We start from the raw sequence: 24,498 nt of genomic DNA, 5'->3' as shown, positions 1-24,498 counted from the left end.
GGCTAAGCTGGTTTCTGCACACAGGTTTGGGGTCAAACAAATTAATTGGCTTTTAAGGTGACCTGCCAGTAGACTGTGTCAGGACTGAATCTCTACAAATTAGAAATGAAGCCTGCACTTCAATATAAACAAAACTGAGCAGAACAGGGCTCTTGTTCTTTTGCTGTACCTAGGAGAATTCTAACTAGAGATGAAAACAAGTTTCCTGACACCTAGTTGAGCTAACATCTGAGCCACAGTGGCCTTTGCTCTTTGTTGTGGAAGCCTGGGCCCATGTGGTGGAGGGGAAATATGCAGATGACCCATTACCTGGAAGTGTTTCTACTAGAGACACAGAAAGCAGGAAATGAGGGACCAAGATGCTATTCCATGAATTTTTATTTATAGGGGTGAAGAAGGGGAGAGGGCATACATAGGGTGTTTGTGGGCTATTTATTCCTTTCTCTGGGCTCAGGAGGGACCCCTAGTGATGCTGGGGGATGTTAGGTAGTGCTGGGGATTGAACCTAGGTTGGCCAGGTTCTTAACTGGTCTTAACTTCTACACTATTTCTCCACCCCCTGTATATGACAATCTCTTTGTTTCCTGTACTCTAGCAGAGTAGTCGAAGTCCACAGGTGTGAAAAGGCTGAAATCCACTACAGAAAAATTCCCAAGTATTGCCAAGAAACCTCTAATAGCATGGTGCTTTCTGTAGCAATACATGTTCAGGAAGAGTGGGCCAGAGGGTTGGGGAGGAGAAAGATGGGGGACATTAATGTGGGAATATTGCCCTGGTGAAGGGGGGTGTTCTTTTTTATAAACCGAAACCCAATTACAATCATGTTAGTAATCATGGTGCTTAAATATATTATTAAAAAAAAATCAAAACTTAAAAAAATGTAAGAATTCTCTTTCAATTTTTTCAAATAAAATGTGTTTTTTTTTTTAAGGAAGAGTGGGCAAAATAAATTGCATGACCCATCTTTCCAGATAAAAATGGTAACATGAGAGCTAGGAAGACAATACAGGGGGAAAGGTGCTTGCCTTGCACAAAGCCCAACCCACTTCTATACCTAGCACAACACACTGTCACCTAAACACCATCAGGAGGGATCCCTGAGCATTGTCGGGCACAGCACAAACTCCTCCTTACCCTAAGAGCTGCAACAAAGTCTTGAAAGAAAAAATAAAGTAGAAATTTTTAGAGTATTTGAGAGAAAACCAGTGGTCAACTCCTCAGGTTGATTTTTGTTCGTGTATTTGCTCTCAGCAATCTGTGCTGATATTGGAGGGGTTCAGACATGTAGTTTCACAGCATTCCAGTATTCCAGGGAAAGGGGGTGCCTCTGCAGCAGGGCCTAGCCCAGAGAAATTTGTAGGGGTTGGGGGATGGGAGGAGTGGGAGACCAGACATACATGCAAAAGCTTTCATCTGCAGCTCCTGTTCACGTGGGGGCATCCGAGGACAAAGAGCATGGCCACTCTCCAAAATGCAGAGCAGGCCCCAGAACTGATCACGTGAGGGTGGCCTGTCCATGAGGCAGCTAGCCTCTGCCAGGAACCGGGGCTGCCTTGCATAAATCCAGTCTCCTAATCTAAGGAATTTAAATGGCACTGCTGTGAACACACAGGCAGGGTGAAAGGCTGGTTCAGTAAGAAAGAGAGCCTGGCTTTTCACAGGGGAGGGATTCATTAGAATCTCAGCAAGGCTGAAGCCGAATTTGATACCCTACATTCTAGCCACACCCATGCCACCCCTCTCTGCCTGCATTGCTGCAAAGAAATGGCCTTTCAAGTCAACACAATCAGGAGTGCTGAAATAGAAAACCAGAGCAGGCCAAAGATATTTCTTTCATTCCTTGTCCTCGGCCCTCGTGAGTACCACAAAGGTCATTTCACAAAGTGAAATTCTCAATGCTTGAAAGAAAAAAGTTGGCCACCTTATATTATGAGCCAAGTTGGACTCACATATACATAATTAATACATGTAAAATCTGAAAACCTTTAGTTACAGTGATGGCCTGTAATCTTCAGGGACTCTTTCTTAAACTAAGGAAGAGTGATCTCTACCTATCAAAACGTACATGGTATCCTTGACAAGTGCAGTTATGACATGTGTTCAGCAAGTGCTATTTTTCTCCCTGTTGCCTGATGGATTGTCACTAGGACACCAGGACACTAGGACAGCAAGTTTCTGATAGCCTATACTCTCCGACAGGGAAACTAGCTAATCCTGGGTCTGCTATCAGCACATATCTTCTTAATGGCACAGATGTTGGTTCAGAGACATGCACAAGGCCTAACCTAGTCTAGAAAAGAAATCTTGAGGCTATTTCTGAGAATGTTGGGGGATGCTCTTGAATAACAGTGAATAAATATGTGCCGTCTCAAGACCAGCTGGCAGTTATCGTGAGAACACATACTGGAACCAGTTTTATTTGTAGCTGACATGTTGGTAACAGAACAGAGACTGAATCTGTGGTGACATCACCAAACATCTGGATCATACGTTGCCTGAAGCTATCACTACCTGTGAGGTTTCTGTTAGAGATAAAACTAATGAAGCAAGCACAAAACAGGTTTTTTTTTGTCTTTTTTCTGCTTCTGTCAAAAGCAACAAAAACAGCTTATATAGCCATGTTGACCACGGAATTTAAACACAAAGGACTAAGGTGACTGTTAAGAAAATTTGTAAGGGTTGGTAGTACAAAATATTTCATTTTCAAACTTCTCCATTACTAAATAAACTTTGCCCTAAAATGATTACTTATTTCCAGAACTACCACATTCTCTCTTTCTAGTTACTCATTCCTCCAGAACAAAACATACAATTTTTTTTAATCTTAAAAAAATCTGGGCCCGGAGAGATAGCACAGCGGTGTCTGCCTTGCAAGCAGCCGATCCAGGACCTAAGGAGGTTGGTTCGAATCCCGGTGTCCCATATGGTCCCCCGTGCCTGCCAGGAGCTATTTCTGAGCAGACAGCCAGGAGTAACCCCTGAGCACCACCGGGTGTGGCCCAAAAACCAAAAAAAAAAAAAAAAAAAAACTTCCACGTCCGGAGTGGTAGCACAGCAGTAGGGCATTTGCCTTGCATGCAGCTGACCCAGGATGGATGTGGGTTTGATTCTCGGCATCCTAGATGGTCACCCGAGCCAGGAATGACTTCTAAGTGTAGAACCAGGAGTAACCTCTGAGTGCCGCCAGGTGAGGCCCCCCCCCCAAAAAAAAAAAAAACACCTAGAAATCTTCCTATGGGAGTTGACACTGGTGGTGGGATTGATGTTGAAATAATATATGGCCAAAACTCTACTATCAATAACTTTGTAATCATGGTTCTTTAAATAAAACAATTTAAATATTTTTCATTTGGCCTTACAAGACCCCTCACCTGGATTTCCTCACTTTTTTTCTTTTGGGCACTATGATCTTCTTTTCAACTTCTAAATTCTAGAATACCTGCTTCTCCATGTAAGCTCCATCAGTAACCACTCTCAGTAGTAAAGGCAGACTGATGGTCATCTTGGTACATGTCCAGGTCAGCTCTGTGCTGATACTATAGCCCCTGACATCTCTTCTCCACTACAGATTTGCACTGAATCCCATTATTTGTGCATCTCAACATGGACACCTGATGGCCATGTCAATCTTATGTAAACAGAAAAATCTATTCTTGGCTCCAACCTCAGAAATAGCCTAGCTCAGGATGAAGCATTGGGGTCCTTGATTTCACTTTTCTGCTTTTATGCCACATTTCCTCCAGATTCTTGAAACACAGGGATTCCACTGTCTGTGCCATATCCTTTCACAAGACGACAGAGAACTAACCAACCAAATGGGGACAAGGGTTAAGGGCTAAAGGACAGGTGGAGGGAAAAGCTGCAGCAATAAGTGCAGAGGATAGCATTCCAGCTGGAAAGGGCACAAAAATCAGTCACATTTTACATCTCAAGGATATATGATAATGTTTTGCCCCAGTCGTATTCTTAAAATGAATAAGAGAATAAAGGGAGAATTTTTACTTGCCATTGAATGAGAAAGTAAAGCGAGAATTTCACTTGTCAAGGCTGGGAGGGCTCAGGAAGATGTAAGAAGAAATATCTCTTTCCTAAATCCAATTCCATGCTAGCTTTCACCCCTGTAGGATTCTCCATGCCACACCCACTTACCCTGCTCCAATTCACCCCATACCTTGTCCCTATTTTAAAGGCCTTTAGTTCTCCTGTCCTATCAGCAGTTCAGCTATGTGCTTCCCTATTAAAGAAAAGACGTGTGCAAGGAAGCAAAGCTTCACTTTCCTGTGCAAAACTACTTCTCTAAGGAAAAACTGTTTATTTTCCTAGAATCTTGCAATCATTGCTTCGTTCCAATGTTAGCTTTATCTCACACAGTTCTAAATGTGGCCCCACAAACCAATACCTGAGAGCTTGGTAGAACAATAAATACACAGAATTAACTTCAGACTGACTACATTAACAGTCGGTGTTTGAACAAGAAATCCTTCAAGTGATTCTGTTTAAGCCCAATCGAGTTTGAGAGTCACAGGTTTGATCTCTTCATTGAATCTCTGGGAGGCAGCCATAGACACAAAGGGCTTTCTAAAGGCTGGAGATTTCAACCTTAAGAGGATGGGATGCAACTGCTGTACAGCAAAAATTAGATAAAGAAAACCCAAATCCCAGTTAAGATCCTCCAACCATAATCTACGTATTTCCTTGGAAGATTCAACACTTCAGGCTGTTTGGATTTTTCCTAGTACAAGAAAAAAAAATTCCTCAAGCGAATTGAATCAGAATTTAAGAGTTTTTCCCCTTCTTTGTCAGTGAGCTAATTGGTTTGTCTCCTCATCCCTTTTTAGCCTAAATTCCATAATTATACCAGAGAGTATCAATAGTAAGTTAAATAACAATTTTTCCTGGGAAAATTAAAAATTCTTAAAAGAAAGTCTAGAAATTTTGAAGCTAAAAAAAATCGCAATTCATCTTAAATAATATTATTTAAAACATGTTTAAATTAAATGTTTAAATAGGGTTCTAAAACTTGTAAGAAAGTATTTAACATAGAATATTTCCCAGTATAACTCCTAAAATAAATCACCAAAGAATTTCCACCTACAAGGTCTTTTCTTTTCTCTGAGCACATATCAGAAGAAATATAATTCTCAGAAAGATAGGAAAATTATTTTCCCTGAATAAGCATTTGGGAGTGGATGGGTTCTTATGACTAAGATCGTGGCGCCCTCTGCCGTTCCTGCGGAAGAACCACAATTTGACTCTAAGGTCCATAGACACAACTGCACTCTATGGCAAAGTGTTCTCTGAAGGAACCATGAATGACTAGCTCCTAGCCTAAAATGTCACTCACAGCAGGTTGGGATCATCAGACTGTAATTTATAGTGTCAGCTAAAGTCCCCACACATATATTCCTTATCTGCAGTTCCTGGCTCACTGCTCACCAAACCTTAGTGGTTTTTCAGTGCTGAGAGCAAAGGCATCTTGTTTTGTTGTTTTAATTTACTTTGGAACTACTCCCAGAGGTTCTCAGGGTCTACTTCTGGTTCTGTACCCAGAGATCACTATTGGTTAGGCTGAAAGGACCATATGGCGTGCCAAGAATAGAACTCAGGTTGGCTTCGTGCAATCTAAATACTCTGATCCACAAAGGCATCTTGTATGTCTTGTATGTCAATGAAGGTCTCCTGTGAAGCAGGTAAAAAGGGAGCTGTTAGTTGAAAACCTACAAAGTAGGCACAGAGGAAGTTGGTAACATGCAAACCCAGTGTGATCCTAGAGAGTGCAAATTTACAGTGCTAATCCTGATTTCTGGGAAGAGAAAGGGAAGTGAATGAGTGCAATTGCAAGTCATTTATTAAATCAACCATGCCTAAGTAGAAGGCATGAGAAGTAGTAGTAAATTATGCCCATGATTTCTCCATTGGAAAGTTTGGGGTTAGTGGACATGTGGAGGTATCCAGAGATTGATGGTCCTGGAAAAAGCATGGAAGTACTGCCCTTTCTATAATTCCTTAATCTGAGGTGTAAAATTGCTTCCAGAGTTCTGTGAGCCACTCGAGCAAATTAGTTTAAGCCAAGGACCTCTAATGTGTAGTTTGCAAACAGCAGCTAACATAAGTCAATGGAGCCTTATTTCAGAATTGCTTGTGAATACGGGAAGCTTCTATACTTTTATATTGAAAGCTGGTCTCAGGGATCCTACATTGAGATTTTTGTTGGTTTGCCTACTTCAAGTTAAGTCTCTCTCTTCTTAAATAATATTTAAGCACCATGATTACAAACAAGTTTGTAGTTGAATTCCAGTTATAAAAAAAGTACATTACATCCTTTTCACCAATGCCCCCCCCCCATTCTTCCTCCTCCCAAACCCTCTGCCTGTCTTCAAGATATGTCTCTCACTCACTACCATTGTCATGATAGTTGTTGGTAGTTATTTCTCTAACTGCATTCACCAATCTTTGTTGTAAGCTTTATATTATGAGCTGCTCCTTTCAAACCTTATTTCTATTGTCTCTGGGTATTATTACCATACTATCTTTTATTTTTCTTATATCGCAAGATGAATGAGACTACTCTGTGTCTATCTCTCTTCCTCTATCTCATTTCACTCCACGTAATATTTTCCATTTCCATTCATCGAAATTTTATGACTTCATTTTTACTGACAGCTGCATAGTATTCCATTGTGTATATGTACCACACTTTCTATGTACCACGCATCTATTTTTTGGGGCATCTGAGTTGTTTCCAAATTCTAGCTATTGTAAGTAGAGCTGCAAGGAACATAGGCATGAAGAGGGCATTTTTGTATTGTATTTTTCTGGGTATAGCCCTAGGAGAAGTATAGCTGGATCACATGGGAGCTCAATGTCCAATTTTTTGAGGAAATTCCATATTGTTTTCCATAAAGACTAGATGAGACAGCATTCTCACCAGCAGTGAATGAGAGATCCTTTCTCCCCACATCTCCATCAGCACTGATTGTTCTTGTTCTCTGTGATGAGTGCGGGTCTCTGTGGTGTGTACCTCATTGTGTTTTGATGATTAGTGATGTGGAGCATTTTCTCATGTGTCTTTTGGCCATCTATATTTCTTCTTTGAGGAAGTGTCTGTTCATTTCTTCTCCCCATTATTTGATGGGGTTAGATGTATTTTTTGTGTATATCTATCTATATATACATGGTATACATATATTTAGTATACAGTCTGGGGGGATCAAATGGGATACCGGAAACTGAACCGGTCCCTCCCAGGTTGGCTGCATGCAAGGCAAATGCCCTATTGCTATACTATCTCTCTGGCCCCTCTTTCTTAAATACTGTCAATCCTTTCTAGGCTCTTCCAGGAAAATGAAGACACAGAAACACTTCCCGTTTCCATGAAGCTAACATCACCCTGATACCAAATGCAGACACCATGCACACACACACACACACACACAAAGATGAGAATTACAGGCTGCTATTCTTGCAAAGCTCTTCAATAAAATACTAGCAAATGGAATTCAACAACTTATCAAGGTAATACACCATGATAATGTTGGATTCATCCTAGAGATACAAGGATAACATATGCAAGTCAATAAAAAATACACCATATCAATAAGAATATAAAAACCATATGATCATATTAAGAGATGCAGAGAAAGTTTGTGACAAGGCCCTGCACCTATTCAGGATAATAAATCAGCAAGATAGGAATGTCCATATAGTCAATGCCATTTACCTTTGGTAAATGTTTGCCCATGGCAATTATACTCAATGGGGAAAAAAATAAAAGCCTTTCCTCTAGATCGGGCACAAAACAAAGTTGCCAACTCTCACCACTTCTATTCAATATAATACTGAAAGTACTTGCCATAGCAATTAGGCAAGAAAAAGATATCAGAAGCATCCATTATAGGAAAAGAAAATGTCAAGCTCTCAGTTTGCAGATACTAAAAATTACAAAAAAAGTTTCTAAAAATACAGATTTGGATAGCAAAGTGGCAACCTACAACATTAATGCACAAAAATCCATGGCTTTTCTATGTATAAATAGTATGGTATGATATGCAAAGACAATAGGGACAGGACCATAGTGGTAAGCTTGCCACAAATAGTAGGGGCATGAAGTTAGGGCTGAGAAGAGATCATTCTGACGATACTGTAAATGATCACTCTGGATAAGAACTGAGAGTTGAAAGGGAATAAATCACTAACAATAATGCATACCACAGTGTCTTAAAAAAATAGAAAAAAGAGAATGTCTGTCAGAGACAGGCAGAGGGAAACTGGAGATATTGGTGGCAGAAAATGTACACTGGTAAAGGGTACTGTATATTGTATGTCTGAAGAACTTGGTACATGTGAAAAAATTTATTATGAAGAACCTTGTAACCAGTGTTCAACAGTCATTTAAAAAAATAATAAGGTGGGGCCAGAGTGATAGCACAATGGGTAGGGTGTTTGCCTTGCATGCAGCTGACCAGAGTTCAATCCCCAGTATGGTCCCCAAAGAATGCTAGGAGTGATTTCTGAATGCAGAGCCAGGAGTAACCTTAATGCTGCCAGGTATGGGCCAAAATAAAAAATAATCTTTTTAAATGCTCTCATGTGAGTTAAATGAATCAGAGGTAGAGGGATATAGAATGATCACACTCACTGGGGGAATATAAGTAAACAAAGTAGGAGAATGCAAAGGAAGGATGAAAGAACTGCTGCTTTGTAGGAAGCTTGCCAGAGGCAGGACATTAGGATGGGGAAGAGATAACTTAGACAATGGCAGGGGCAAGTGATCACTCTGGACTAGAACTGGGTGCTGGATGGAGGTAAAGTGGTATGCAAGGTACCATTTCAATAACAGTATTGCAAAACAGTTACTAAAATTAAAAATAAATGAGGAAAAAATACCTGCCATATGGCAGACTGGGGAGCAAGTAGAAAACTCGGGATTCTGGTGGAGGGAAGGGGAGGTGAAGGGACTGGTGCATAAAAATCATACAACTTAAACTCAGCCAGGAATAAGTTTGAAAGTTATAGTGATTCAATAAATTTTAAAAAGTAGACAAAAAAAAAAAGTATAGCCGATAACCATTACGTCTTTGGATGCCTAGTTTATCCTCACCAAAAAAAAAAAAAGTATGAAAACACAGAATTTGGTAAAGCATGTGTTAATTAGTCAAAAATTAGTCAATTCCCAATGTAATCAATAAAAGATGCTAATAGATATTAACATAACAGTAACAGAAGTACTGCTAATATGTACTGTAGTTCTCCAGAAAAATATCCTATATTTCAAGAGTAAGTTTTTTGTTCAATTACGAGAATGTAAAAGAATGTAAAATGGGAAAAGACCTGGGGGCTCTGGCCCAGTGGTAAATTAAATGCCTGTTTGCAGGACATCTGGTTTTGACACTCAGTACTTACCAAAAAAATTAGAAGAAGGCAAGAAAAAAAAACACGATGGCAAAAATTAGCTACACAAGGAATGAGGAGGCAGCTAGACACGTACTTCTTGGCCTCCCAACCAGTGCTCAGGATTTGGGTGGGCTCTATTCCCTGCAATTCTTGGCCATACCTGATGGTACTACACAGGATGCAGAGCCACTCAGGCTCTGTGCCTTGGGGAACCTTAAGGATCACCCCTGCAGTGCCCAGGGACCTCCAGAATGCAGGCAGGTGCTTCTAGGTCACAACCGGTACCATGACAGTGATTGAACCAGAGTCTCAGCACCATCTCCCTGGCCCTATACTTCTTTTAGCACACTTAGGCTAATTTAGAAATAAGAATACCTTAATAACCTAGAAATATGAACATTTATTTTTCCCCATAGTTTAAAATATCTCCCAGGATAGGAAATAGCTTTAGAGTTGTCTTGACTATTTAATAATATGTGGAGAAACACTGAAGGTCTTTTTTTTAAAAAAAGAGAAGCTGTTAAAAATGTAATAGAACTTTTTTAAAAGATGGATGACGGCCTATTTTACAAATATCTAAAGGGACTTCCTGAACATTATTTGTATTTTTCATACCAAGACTAATGAATTACCCAGAATTTAGATACCAAAATAAAAAGAACAAGCAAAGGCTCCATCTTATTTTTTTAATCCGAACAGAAAATAAGTATACAAGTTTGTTAAAGTGGTAAAAATTGATATGACACATTATGGAATCAATACATAAAGTTTTACTTCAGTAGCCAGTGATTCTTAAAGAGTTAATTCTGCAAAAAACCCAAAACTAGTTATGCAGAAACAAGAATACAAAATGCCCCTTTCAGAGCCCCAGTTCAATAAAAACTGACTTCGTATCTACCTTACTGATAATGGTCAATTTCAGTTCTCCCTGTGCAATTAATAACTGTATTTATGGCGGTTTGGTAAGGTGAACCAATTTAGGATACATACAATAACCCATAAATGTAAAGTTCTCAAGATTCAAAAAGATAAATCAGTTGTGCCCAGTAAACATGATTCACTCGTGTTATGTAATAATTCGAAAAGATATTTTCAAACACAAAATCACAGTCAAAGACAATGCTGGCAATGCATACTCATTGCATTACATTCCTAAGTCTCATCTCAAGTTTTAATACCTTGTATCCACCATATTTATGATGAAACAGCTTCCAGTGGACACGAATCTGCCTGATTTTCAAATATATCCGAAAAGTTATTAAGACCGTGGAGCTTGACATGTAGGACTCTGATTTACTTATCACAAACGTTGGGAAGAATAGGTGTGTGAGATGTAGAACCACCCTTGTAAGAAAGACTGCACATCCACAGTTGTTACAGAACACAAAGAACCCTCCAAACAACTCAATACTGCAAAGATTGAGAGGAGCACATTTATTATTAGCCTGAGAAAATCCAAATGGCTTTCCAAGAACCAAATGTACCCCAAAACATATGCAAGGAATGAGTATACCTGTGGCAGCTAAAAAAATCTACCACTGTGATAACTGCTATTATGTGATGAAGTTGAACATTTTGATAATACACTATGATTTGCCTGTTTCCCACACAATCAAAGTAACAAGAAAATGAAACTCAAGAGACTATCATGTTGGGACAGAATAAATGATGACCCCCGTTTTAAATAGGGTTCTTCATTGAAGGAAAAGATAAGAGCCATAAAAGTCAAATTAGCTGACTTCAAATGGTTTACATCCCAGGATGAATCAGATTACACTGATTTAAGCCCAATTTAATTTAGGCAGGTTTTTAACCACAAGAATAAGGACATTCTTAGTACATATTAATAATTAAGTCAACATATACACATTTAGCAACATCCAATATAATATTAAATGTTTTAACAGCTGTTCCCGATTATTTCATGTCTGGTTAATCTGTTGCTTTGTTTAAAAAAAAAGTTCAACTTCATTTTACAATGAACGCTATAATTTATAAGTATATTATTTCATTGAAGCAGATACGATTGTTTTGGATTCTAAGAGCCAAACTCAACTGTGTCTTCTGTTATCTGTTTGAATTCGTAGTTGCCTCTACCATCCATATGCAGGTAATACTACAGAAAGAAAGAGGGAAAAAAACTAGTAAAACAATTTATTTCTCTAGGTATATAGAAGCATTTGTAAGAAAACAACTAGAAATATTTATCTTAGATCACTGAAATATTTAAAAATGTATATATTAAATATTCATTTCTCAACGCCATTTATACACTCCCAGAAACTGCTCCTTTAAGCAAACCAGTATATAACAAAACTATGTCACTGAAGAATATAATTTCATTGGCTATAAACCAAAATTCTTTTCTTCCTAACAATATAACTAAGAATATTGAAAAAAAGTGATGTTAGTGAGGAATGTATCACCTAAACCAAAGTTTGGGTGCTTCTGCGTAAAGACAGTATTCTTGATCAATCTTAACAGTGTAATGCTTGGCCAAAGTAATTGCTTTTTGGTGTGTACAGCAACATATGTATTTTATGGAACAAGAAACTCATATCATTATTCCAAATTTTTGCAGACCCTGTTATTTCAATACCACTTAGGAAGAGAATAAAAGAGGGAAGAAAAATAAATGAATTAAATTGGATTAAAGGTTTAAAGCATTTAAAATTAAGAGTTGAAACCAACTTCCATCCAGAAATAAGCCCCGAGTAAAGGAGCTAGAATAAATAAGGTTTCTATACTGAAGTAACCCTTCTTCTAATCTCTCTGAATTATACCTAATGAATACTATCCTCTTACTTTTCATGATAAACATACTTGACATTATTCAATTTCCTCTTTATGGTTCTAATCTCTAACTGATAGTACCTAAACTTTTTTTGGTTGGTTGGTTGGTAGGTTGGTTGGTTGGTTGGTTGGTTGGTTGGTTGGTTTTGGAGCCATACCTGAAAGTACTCAGGGGTTACTCCTGGCTCTGCACTCAGAAATTACTCCTGGCATTGTTGGGAACCATAAGGGATTCTGGGATCAAACTCAGGACAGCAGCAACACAGGAGGCAAATGACCTACCTGCTGTACTATTGCTCTGGTCCCAATTCTAAACTTTTTGTCATTTAATCCTTTCTAAGATTCTTTCCCTTCAATCAATATGAATGGTAAGAAAAAGTTAAATTTATCATACTCACATGATTATGCAAATGTCAGTTTATAACGCTCATTTATAAAACTGACTACTATGTGGTTTTCCAATAGTTCTCATCGATAATTATAGATTACTTATATAAATTGTAGCTATAAAAAGTAACCCAAAACAAATCTATTTTATGTTATAAAGAAAGTTAAACCAGACTGCTTTTTTCTAAAGGCCTTTTAATAACAGAATATACACCAAAATTAATTAATATATTAACCAAAATTAAATTGACATTTAAATAAAAACTTTCACTTCCCATTCAAAGTTAAGAACACAAACCTCATGGTGTTTCCAAAGAGACTTTCTATGTGACACAGTGAAGAGGGTAATGCCAACCTAATACAAAGAAAATGAGCTAGGTTAATAACACAATGGTCACAAATTAAGACTGTATAATTTAAACTGTTAAGATGATGTCATTCTGTGGCTATATTTGAAACTCAATGGCAATGATAAAAAATTAAAACTGGTGCCAAATGTTCAAGGTACAGCAAAGCATGGAAGAACATCAATCACATAATAAAATAGGTATATAAATCTCAAAGAAAAAAATTAAAATTATACTGACATTGAGTGTTGTATCCGAGCATGTATTTTATTTTATTGTGGAAAAAAGAAACAAAAAGGTATTTAGGGGAGATAAAAAGCAAAAGGAGAAAAAAGTGCAAGGTATATAACACTGCCTACAGTATCATTTTTCAAATACAAGGTCACAATTCTTTATCAGAAACTTTTGGGAAAATTCGAATTTTATGAAAGCACTTAGAAATCTAGATTTTGGAAGAGTACTCATTCTAAAATTTTATTAATTTATTTTATATATATATTTTATTTATTATATATATAATTTATTTTATATATATATAATTTATTTTATATATATATATATATATATATATATATATATATAATTTAGTTAGCTAGTTAGTTATTGTGGCCTCCAAACAGTGCTGGAAGGCCATCAGGGCACAACAGAGCTATAGCAACAGTGCTCAGCTAAACATGTAGAGTTGAAGATTGAACCCTAGCTCTCAGCATATATAATAGATTATATGTCTAAAATCCACATAGATTATCAGACATGTAATCCAGTCCTTTGAGCTCTCTCCTGGGGGCATGAAAAAGAATTCAAAAAAGTTTGAATCCCTCTAATTAAAACATGAATGTTTCTACAGCAACACAGATGGGCATTGAGATAAATAAAAAGTGCTTAAATAACTTTTGTTAGCTAAGAAAACAATGAAAAATCTATTGGTTTAAAAGCATTCTGAATTTTAGGTTGTAAGACGGAGAGAATTTTTCTCAATATAGTCAAGCCCATGAAAATATCATACTCAATGAAGAAAAACTATGTATTTCTTTCCCCTAAGATCTGGCAAAAGGCAAACCTGCCCACTCTCACCACTCCTATTCAACATAGTAATGGAAGTACTTGTCATAGCAATTAGGCAAATAAAGATATCAAGGGTATCTGGATAGGAAAGGGAGAAGGCAAGCTCTCACTGTTTGCAGATATGATACTATAGTTAGAAAAACCTAAAGACACTAACAAACAGTTCCTAGGTCATGTAGCAAAGGGGCAGACTACAAAATTAACATGCAAAAAAAACAATGGTTTCCTTATACAAAAATAAAAACAGAGAAGAAATAGACATTATAAAACCAATCTCATTCACTATTAATAGCAGCACAGAAATTCAAATACCTTGGAGTCAACTAAAGAAGTGAAGGACCTATACAAAGAAAACTATAAAATATTGCTTCAAGAAATAAAAGAGGATATAAGGAAATGGAGATATATATCCTGTTCATGACTGAGAGGATTAACATTAATGGCAATACTTCCCAAAGCTATATATATATATATATTTAATGCAATCCCTCTAAGGATACCCATGACACTCTTCAAAGAAGTGGATCAAACACTCAGGAAATTCATCCAAGAATCGCAAAAGCAACCCTTAGGATAAAAAAAGATGAAAGGCATCATTTTCCCCAACTTTAAATTGTACTGCAATTTAAATAAGTAAGATAATAAAAATCATTAAAACAGCATGGTACTGGAATAAAGACAAACCCTCAGATTAATGGAATAGACATGAATAATCAGAGAACTTTCCCAGACATACAATCAATCAATTAATCTTTGATAAAGGGGCAAGAAACACAAAATGGAAAAAGGAAAGCCTCTTCAACTGGTGGTTGATTTGTGGGACAACCACATGCAAAAAACTGAACTCAGACCTCTAACACCATGCACAAAGGTCAAATCAAAATAGAGTAAAGACCTTAATATAAGACCTGAAATTATAAGGTATATAGAAGAAAATATAGGCAAAACACTACATGACATTAAGACGACAGGTATTTTCAAGGAGGAAACTTCACTGTCCAAATAAGTGGAAGCAGAGATCAACAAATAGGATTACATCAAACTGAGAAGCTTTTGCACTTGAAAGGAAACAGCTGACTAGGGTAAAAAGGTCACCCAAGGAATAGGAGAAACCACTCAACCAACACCCATCAGATAAGGGGCTATTAGTTAAGATATACAAAGTACCGACAGAATTTACCAAGAAAAAAAAAATCTAACCCCATCAAAAAAATGGGAGAAGAAATGAACAGACATTTCCTCAAAGAAGAAATACAGATGGCCAAAAGGCACATAAAAAAGCTCCACAATGCCAAACCCAAAGTCAATGACAACAGAATCAAGATAGCCAATCTACAACAAGCTTTATACAAAGGGGTCCTGTTACTACACAAGCAGTCCTGAGGACAAAGGAGGGAGGTATGGAATGCATGCTGGGAACAAGGGTGGAGGGAGGACAACACTGGTGGTGGGAATGGCTCTAATTCTGTTACTATGTACCTTAAATATAACTGTAAGAGACTTGTAATTCACATTGGTCACAGAGATGCAAATAAAACAACAATGAGATATCATCTCATGCCAGAGACTGACACATATCACAAAGAACAAGAATAACCACTGCTGTGTGGATGTGGGGAGAAAAGGACTCTCAGTCACTGCTGGTGGGAATGCCATCTAGTCCAGCCTTTTTGAAAAAATTAAGAATATCTCCCCAATATTTACTGTGACTATGCAAAAAAAAAAAAAGTTAATTTTTTTATTAATGTTTTTTTTTCTTTTATTGTGTGCTTCGTTTTGTTTTTATTTCAGGACCGTGGTTATTGTTTGGTCGTTGTCCAACGTTGTTTTGGGTTCTTATGTTTGACTTTTTTTGTATGGTTTTTATGTTTTTCTTCCTTTTTCCCATTCTTCTCTTAAACTGATTTTAATAGCCTCTAGAAGGACTCCATTTCTTTCTTGTTTGATTTTTAGCCCCCCTCTTTTTTTCTCTTTCTTTTTTCTTCCCTCCACACAGAACCACATAACTTGAACCATCTTCTTCTGCCTCACATATTGAGGGGGAAATTAATGGAGGATACCAAGACCAGACAGTTGTATGAACATTGAGCAGAAATAAAAAATGATCATACTTACACACCAAACCCAAAGCCAACGATAACAGAATCGAAACTCAATCTACAACAAGCTAGACACAGAAGGGACCACTTGTACTAGCAGCCCAGGAGGCAAAGGAGGGGCAATATGCAATGCAGGCTGGGAACAGGGGTGGAGGGAGGACAAAACTGGTGGTGGGAATGTCCCTGATTCAATGTCACTATGTATCTAAAATATTACTGTGAAAGATTTGTAATCCACTTTGGTCAAAATAAAAATTACTTAATAATAATAAAAAAGAATATTCCTTAAAAAACTGGACATTGAGGGGCCAGAGTGGTGGCACAGGGGTAAGGCCTTGCCCGCGCTAGCCTAGGACAGACCTCGGTTCGATCCCCCAGTGTCGGTTCGATCCCCCAGTGTCCCATATGGTCCCCCAACTAAGGAGCAATTTCTGAGAGCATAGCCAGGAGTAAACCCAGAGCATCAGAGCGTCACAAGGTGTGGCCCCCAAAAACAAAAACAAACAACAAAAAAAACCCTAACATTGAGCTCCATTATGATCCAGCAATACTACTATTATGGATATACCCTAGGAACACAAAAACACAATACAATAATGCCCTCTACACTCCTATGTTCATAACAGTGCTATTTACAATAGCTAACATCTGGAAACAATTTAGATGCCCGACAACAGATGAGTGGCTAAAGAAACTATGGTACATCTACACAATGGAATACTACACAGCTGTTAGGAAAATGAAGTTAAAAAATTTGTCAATACATGCATGGGTGGATATGGAGATTATTATGTTGAATGAAATAAGTCAGAGGTAGAGAGATAAACACAGAATAGTCTCACTCATCTTTGGAATTTAAGAAAAATGAAAAACAGTATAGTAATAATGCCCAGAGACAATTAAGATGAGGGCCTTAAGGATCAGTCCATGATATGATTTAGAGAAACAACTACGGTAACAACTACCATGACAATGATAGAAAGAGAAATACAATGCCTGACTCGTAGACAGGCAGGGGATGGGGGAGAAGAAAAATGGGGGACATTGATGGCTGGAAAGTAGACTGGTGAAGGGTGTGTGTGTGTGCATTTTATGGCTGAAATCCAATTATGAAGATGTTTGTAACCATGTTTCTTAAATTATTAAAAAAATTAGTGTGTGCGTGCGTGCATGTTCGTGTGTGTGTGTGTGTGTGTGTGTGTGTGTGTGTGTGTGTGTGTGGTTGTTTTCGGGCCATACATGGCAGTGCTTAGAGGTTACTTCTGTCTCTGTTCTCAGGGATCACCCCTATATGTTTGTAATCATGGTTCTTAAATTATTAATAAAAAAAACCTAGTGTGTGTGCATGCGTGCATGTTTGCATGTTTGTGTGTGTGTGTGTGTGTGTGTGTGTGTGTGTGTGTGTGTATGTGTTTTTAGGCCATACATGGCAGTGCTTAGGGGTTACTTCTGTCTGCTCTCAGGGATCTCTCCTAGCGGGCTCAGGGAATCATGAGGCTCTTCGGATAGACAAGATAAGTTTCCTACCTGCGATATTATTGCTCTGTTCCCCTGAAATATTCTTTTATAATTAGTTTATGTACATTCTAGATCATTTCTATTAGAAAATTTAAATCCCATGTTTAATGATTATATTTCAGTTGATATTTAATGACTTCAGAGTAGTAGTATTTAAGACGTAATTTTTAATTTATAAGATCTGCTGTTCTTTGAATAGATGCTACAACTACAAACTGTACATTTCAATAGCCATAACTAATAACTTTTAAAAAATTTAACTTTAGGGCTGGAGAAATAGTACAGGAAGTCTCTAATATGATCGCTGACACCACATGGTTCCCCAAGCCATCAACTGGATGCAGTCCTAAAGAACACTGAGCACTGCCCAGTGTGAACCTACATAATTCTCAGCTCCACAAGGCATGTGTAGCACTCCATCCTTGGGACTAGCTACTAACTTGCCAGCTAAGACTGAATTTACAGCATCAACAAAACAGGAAATGCTACATATTTTATGCATGTCAATAAAGCATGACCTATTCTTATCCTACAGATAACAGAAACTGGAGGTCAAAAAACCTTTTGAAGGTGTTTGAGGGTCTCAAACATTTTGAAATTTTCATTTAAATTGTTAGGAGATTTAGAGCTATTAAGTTTACCTATCTTCCAATCCACATTAATATAGCACTCAATAAAGGATGCAAGTTGTCAATGGAGAAGTGTTCTTTATTTCCATCTGTGTTACTTAGAAGCCTGAAATCTACTTGGATAGCTAATTGGCTGGAAACAGGATAAAGCCCAGGGGACTTGGGACTCACAATGAGAAGCTCTTACCTTTCGACAATGATCGTAAATGTAGCCTTCCACATCCACACTCACGGCACTCGTACATTCATCCAGAATAGCAAACTGAGGTTTATGATAAAATAATCTTGCCATCTGAATAAAAGAATGCAAGATTCTGTTTAATCACATGAAGGCCAAAGATTCATAAGTAAAAAGATACACTTTCAGTATACACTTATAGTCTTATAAAGCAAATATAAAAAGGATTCTAATTTGTCAAAAAAAAAATCTACTTCCTAGAAATAGAAAATATATTTTTAATAAAGCCTAGTTATTTTCACATTTTCAGTGTACTAGGCAATGGGAAAAATGTAACACATCGAAAATACTGCTGAGTTAAACAAAACTTTTAAGACTGATGTGAAATAAAGCTGGATTTTAAACTAATGATTTGGTGCCAGAGTGACTGCACAGTGGATAAGGTGCTTGATTCATATACAACTGACTTGGCTTTGATCTCAGACACCAGCTCTGGTCCCCAGAGCCTCACCAGAGGTGATCCCTGAGTGCAGAGCCAGGAGCAGGTGTGGCCCGAAAGCAAAACAAATGTTATGAAAGTGACATATCTAGTAAGGAGTTTTGCTCATGCTCTATACTTTTAGAAAGTATGTTTAATACATACTTATGTTTAAAACTGCTTTAATCAAAACAGATGGACACCAAGTATAACTTTATGCAAAGACTACTAAGCATACTTACTGCCATTCTTTGTTTCTCTCCACCACTGAGGACATCCATCCAATCTTGAACACTATCCCAGCCTCCTTCGCGTTCAAGAATATGGCCCAATTGGACATTGTCTAAGTATTCCTTCAGAACCTTTAGACAAAATAATTAAAGATTAAGTATTTTCGATACCAATGTTCATCTTATTTTTAAAACTAGAATCACCATAATTCTACTGTCAGCATGAGGAAGACATGTCACTTTCACAAACAACGAGGTATAGACATAAAGATATGCTGAATCCTTTAGTTTCTACTCAACTGGGAGAGGGGAGAAAGGGGATATACCTAATAGTGCTTAGGGACCAGATGGTGCCAGAGATTTACAGAAGGGCTTCGGTATGCAAAACATGCACTCCATCTTTTGAGTTATCTTCCAGCCCGTTTCCATCTTTATTAATCTGGACAAAATATGTCTAGTCATATAAAGATTAATTCTATTCTAAACACTTAAAGGATGAGGGTAATGAGAAAATAATCTTTTGAGTAATCTCTCCAGCCCCAGTAGTAAATCTCTTAGATCCATGTAGAAAGTTATAATTTCTAACAAGGCTTGGAAAGCATACTAGAGTGATGATCTAAGATGAAGAATCTAAAATAGAATATTCTCATGTAGGAGGTCAACATATAAATATTCCCTTACTAGATCAGATATCCCCTTCTTTTTCTGATCTTCTCTTCCATCTGGATATATCACTTGGTCTCGAAGCGTCCCCAGTGTCATATAAGGTCTCTGGCAACAGTAAGATAAAACAATATAAGCATTGAATTTTTTTTTTAATTCGTAAAATAATGATAAAGTCACCCAAGGTCTTACCTGAGGAACATAAAATAACTTCCCTCTCTCTGGTTTAGTCAGACGTCCTCCAAAAAGAGGCCATAACTATAAAGAAAAGGGGAGTGGAGAGGACCAGTTATAAATTTCACATTGTGCTAGATGGTATGTAAAAATAAGACTGCAAATTTGATGTCTATTTGTACTTACTTCACCAAGAACACGGAAAAGTGAGCTCTTCCCACAGCCATTTGGACCACAAATTAAAACATTGGCCCCAGATCGAACCTGAAAGAAAATTAGTCTCTGAATTATTTACCTGACTTATTAAAATATTTTTTCTTTTGTTTTGGGGGGCACACCTAGAGGCACTCAGAAATCGCTCCTGGGTCAGGGGATCATATGGGATGTAAGGATAGAACCCAAGTCCGTTCTGGGTCAGTGGCATGCAAGGCACGCCTTACTAATGTGCTATCACTCCAGCCCCAACATTTTTTATTTTAATTTTTTCAACTATACTGAGATGCAAATGACATATAACACTGTTCAAGTTTGTGTTGGCAATGACAATGTCTTGGGAGAAGTGTACAGAACAATACCCAGTGGTGATCAAGTGATAAAGGGATGATGAGGTAAAGGACACAAACCCAAAGTTCCTATGTGCAAAGCATGCACTTCCAGTCAGTAGAGGCATTTTCCTGGCCCTCAGATTATATGTTGATTTGATACACACTGCAAATTGATGCAACCATGGCATTAGCTACCACTCAGATCAGATCACAAGATTTCCATTTCTACTTTGTGCTGGGAACACAGAAGATCCCCTTCATTTGCACTTTCGGTATACAACACACTATTATTAACCGTAATTACTATGCTGAGCATTAAATCCAGAACTTACTCATTTCATATCTTGAAGTTCACAGCCACTACTGAACGAACATTTCCTTAAAGAATTAGTACTCTTTGCCAGTCATAAGTCAGTTTTCCAATGAATGCAATATTAGGTAGAAGTGCAGAGCATAGTTGAAGCAACTTTTGCTTTCGGTATTTACTCAGCTACTGTTTTTTTTTTTTTAATGACTGATTAAAAGAACACTCATTGTGTATTGAAAAAGCTAAAGCTTACAACACTTTGTAATTCTTACAACGTGCATATAGTCTTTTTTATTATTATTAAATCAAGCTTTGACTTCATTTGCTTTGCATAGATTTACTTGCCAACACATCATTGTATTCTCAGGATTAGTGGAAGCTATCTTTGGTAGTTCCTGAGTACTATAGGGAATGGCTCTGATGGCCCCCACCAAAGGGTAGCCCCGGGTGCCCCCACATCACTGGTCAGAGCAGTGAATACTGAGGCCATCGCAACCAGAATACCAAGAGCTGTCCCCGAATTCTCCTGAGCCCAGCTTAGGAGTCCCCCCTTCCAGAAAAATAAAATCACAATAAATATATAATTTCTACAATCTGTTTTTATTTTAAAACACAGCAAATATTCTTTTAGATGAATATATTCAGATTCCCAGTATTTTTTTAAACTGTCTGCAATACATTTGTTATTGCAGAGCCATTTATAGAAACAGTTCCTATACCACCATTGAAAGTACCAATTTTAAAATTTAAACGAAAGGAGCTTGAGAGATAGCATGGAGGTAGAGCATTTTCCTTGCATTCAGAAGGAGGTGGCGGTTTGAATGCCAGCATCCCACATGGTCCCCCGAGCCTGCCAGGAGCAATTTCTGAGCATAGAGCCAGGAGTAACCCCTGAGCGCTGCCAGATGTGACCCAAAAACCAAAAAATAAAAAAAAAATTTCTTAAACAAAAACTCTGTATATTCAAAGATTCATTCTACAATGAAGATACCAATTTACTCTACTATGGCTTTCACAGCAAACTTTATTTCCAAAAGATTTTTGACAGTCAACATTGAATCTAAAGTCTGTCCATTACAAAAAATAGACTGTTTTTTTAAAAAAAATTGGGGACTGGGTTTACTTTTGGGCCACACCTGGTAATGCCCAAGGGTCACTCCTGGCTCTGCACTCAGGAATCATGCCAGGTAGGCTCAGAAGACCATACAGGACACCAGGGATTAAATCTGAGCTGGCCACATGCAAGGCAAGAACCCTATCAGCCATACTGGCAGTTCTGCCCAGGTTTTGTAAAACTTCTTATTTTTTGCAGTGTTGGGGACCTCACTGCGCCCTGCCCTTCTCTAAAACCATACTTCTTAACTCTATGTTTTAAATTCAGAGACCAAGTCATAAAAAAATTATCTTAGGTGGGGCCAGAGCAAAAGCACAGTGGATAGGGCATTTGCCTTGTATGTGGCTGACCCAGGTTCGATCCCCAGTATCCCATATGGTTCCCAGAATCTGCCAGAGTGATTTCTGTGTGCTCAAACCCCCCCCCAAACAAACAAACAAACAAACAAATAAAAACCTTGGGAGTCAAAGTGATAGTACAAAAGGTAGAGTGACTGCCTTGCACCTGGATTTGATTCCCTACTATCCCATATGGTCCCTGAGTCTGCCAGGAATGAGCCCTGAGCACCACTACATGTGGGTCCTCAACCCCTCCAAAATTATCTTAAATATATATATATATATATAGTTTTTGTTTTTTGGGGCCACACCCAGTGACACTGGCTCTGTCGTCAGAAATCACTCCTGGCTTGGGGACCATATGAGAAGCCATGGGATTGAACCATGGACCGTGCTAGATCGGCTGTGTGCAGGGCAAATGCCCTACCACTGTGCCACTGCTCTGGCCCCTATCTTAAATATTTTTAAAAGTTTTTAATCTGACATCTGAAGATGATTTAAGATTTCCTAGAATTATTAAGAACTCACTTAAAAAAAAACACACACTTACTTCAAAATTAAGGTCCCGGATCAAGACATCCCCATTTGGTGTTGCTAAAGGAACATGATCAAACCTACAGATAAAGTTAATAAAAACAATACATTAAAACCAAAGAAACAGAGGTTGAAGAGAAAGGCTAATATACAGTTTTTACATGTATATAGAGCTAAAATAATACCTTATCCGATACATACTTTATGATGTTATCTGTATTAATGATTTCTCCAGCACCAGGTTTCAAGGGAATACTCTGTGGGTCTTCAATACCTTGAATAGAAAATATGTACTAAAATACCATATGATGTCAGTGAAAATTTGAACCATGTGACCCAGCACATTCATATTTACCTTTTTCATGTTGTGAAACCATTGTGCGTTCATATTTGCCATGATTTAAATCCTTCAGTACTTGCATTAATTCTGTAATCCTAGCAGTGAAGCTGAAATGGAAAAAAAAGGAAACAATAACCAAAACACCAAAGGCTATAGTAGAAGCTTTTTAGTATTTTATTAATGTAACAGACATATTATCCTATATAAGTTTATATAATTTAGTCTATACACGACGGTATTTCCAAAACAGTTTACAAAAAAATAGTCTAAAAGATATCTAACTATAGGGAGAAACTAAGAGGGCTGCCATGCACACCCTGAGTTGATCTCTGACACAATATGGTACCTCCCGAGCTTCACTAGCTGTGATCCTGAGTGGTGCCCCAAACTCCTGGACCCATATATCCAAGTTAAGTAAGCAGGGGGTGGTCCTGGAACCCCCGAACAATGCTTACAAGATCCTCCCCCTAAAAACAGAAGTCTCATCAACTTACATATGAGTGGTAGCACACATATTTTTAATGTTTAAGTAGGAAAGCAAGATCAAGAGGATAAGTTAAGTTTTTTTGTGTGTGTTTTGTTTTTGGGCCACACCCAGCGGCACTCAGGGGTTACTCTTGGCTGGGCACTCAGAAATCGCTCCTGGCAGGCTCAAGGGACCATATGGGATGCTGGGGGATTGAACCTGGGTCTATCCTGGACCATCTGTCTGCATGCAAGACAAATGCCCTATCGCTGTGCTATATGAAGTTTTAAAGCATTCTATAAGAACAGATACCTCACTGTTAAGTCAAGAGAACTGTCTAATCTCTAAAATTTTAAGAAACAAGTATGAGTTTCGGTGCATTCCTAGACCCAGGAAGTATGGAATGAGCTATAAAGTCGGGTATAAAACTGGTCTTTATCTGAGGAAGGAATTTTTCCTCGGTATGCCACATGCATGCTACTTCCTTGTAAAGTAGAAGAAATTGGAGATTCTTTTTCTTGCAATGAAAAGCTGAAAAAATTAAGTGTTCTTAAATTATCATAAATAAAAACCACCAAAAAGGTTGAAATGTACATAAGAATGACACTGTCAAAGAGGAAGCACTCTGATTAATGAGACAACTAGGAATGTGGCTGGATCCTTGGCACCACAATAAATAAATAGATTTATCTAAAGAAAGCAAGGTTTTGGTGAATAACAAGAAAAGACTAATAAAGGAACAGAAGTGTTCTATCATCTATAAAGACATGAGAAAAGTTTATTAATATGAAAAATGTCAGCATTCTGAAGAGAAAATTGATTCTTAGTAGCACATATTGTTATAAAGACATAAACTTCTTCATGAGAGAAGGATTAAAGTGAAGTCTATAAATCAATCAC

At 37.7% G+C, this 24,498-nt stretch overlaps 1 protein-coding gene across 1 annotated transcript in view; it reads right to left on the bottom strand.

The window, feature by feature from the left end:
• Nucleotides 1-11,344: 11,344 nt before the first annotated feature.
• The window catches only part of ABCD3 (ATP binding cassette subfamily D member 3), a 544,096-nt gene continuing 530,942 nt past the window's right edge, over nucleotides 11,345-24,498 (bottom strand). The window contains exons 15-24 of the mRNA XM_049765701.1: nucleotides 23,148-23,239; nucleotides 22,994-23,066; nucleotides 22,809-22,872; nucleotides 20,141-20,218; nucleotides 19,973-20,038; nucleotides 19,799-19,888; nucleotides 19,130-19,249; nucleotides 18,419-18,523; nucleotides 12,872-12,928; nucleotides 11,345-11,509 (exon numbers count right to left, since the gene is read on the bottom strand). Coding sequence (XP_049621658.1) covers nucleotides 11,432-11,509; nucleotides 12,872-12,928; nucleotides 18,419-18,523; nucleotides 19,130-19,249; nucleotides 19,799-19,888; nucleotides 19,973-20,038; nucleotides 20,141-20,218; nucleotides 22,809-22,872; nucleotides 22,994-23,066; nucleotides 23,148-23,239 — 823 coding nt within the window. The 3' untranslated portion in view covers nucleotides 11,345-11,431. The remainder of the gene's footprint in view (nucleotides 11,510-12,871; nucleotides 12,929-18,418; nucleotides 18,524-19,129; nucleotides 19,250-19,798; nucleotides 19,889-19,972; nucleotides 20,039-20,140; nucleotides 20,219-22,808; nucleotides 22,873-22,993; nucleotides 23,067-23,147; nucleotides 23,240-24,498) is intronic.

This window comes from Suncus etruscus, chromosome 19, assembly GCF_024139225.1.
Source record: "Suncus etruscus isolate mSunEtr1 chromosome 19, mSunEtr1.pri.cur, whole genome shotgun sequence".
In the NCBI taxonomy this organism is placed as follows: Eukaryota; Metazoa; Chordata; class Mammalia; order Eulipotyphla; family Soricidae; genus Suncus; species Suncus etruscus.
Note: the sequence above shows the minus strand (reverse complement) of the source record. Positions and strands in the feature narration are given on the sequence as shown.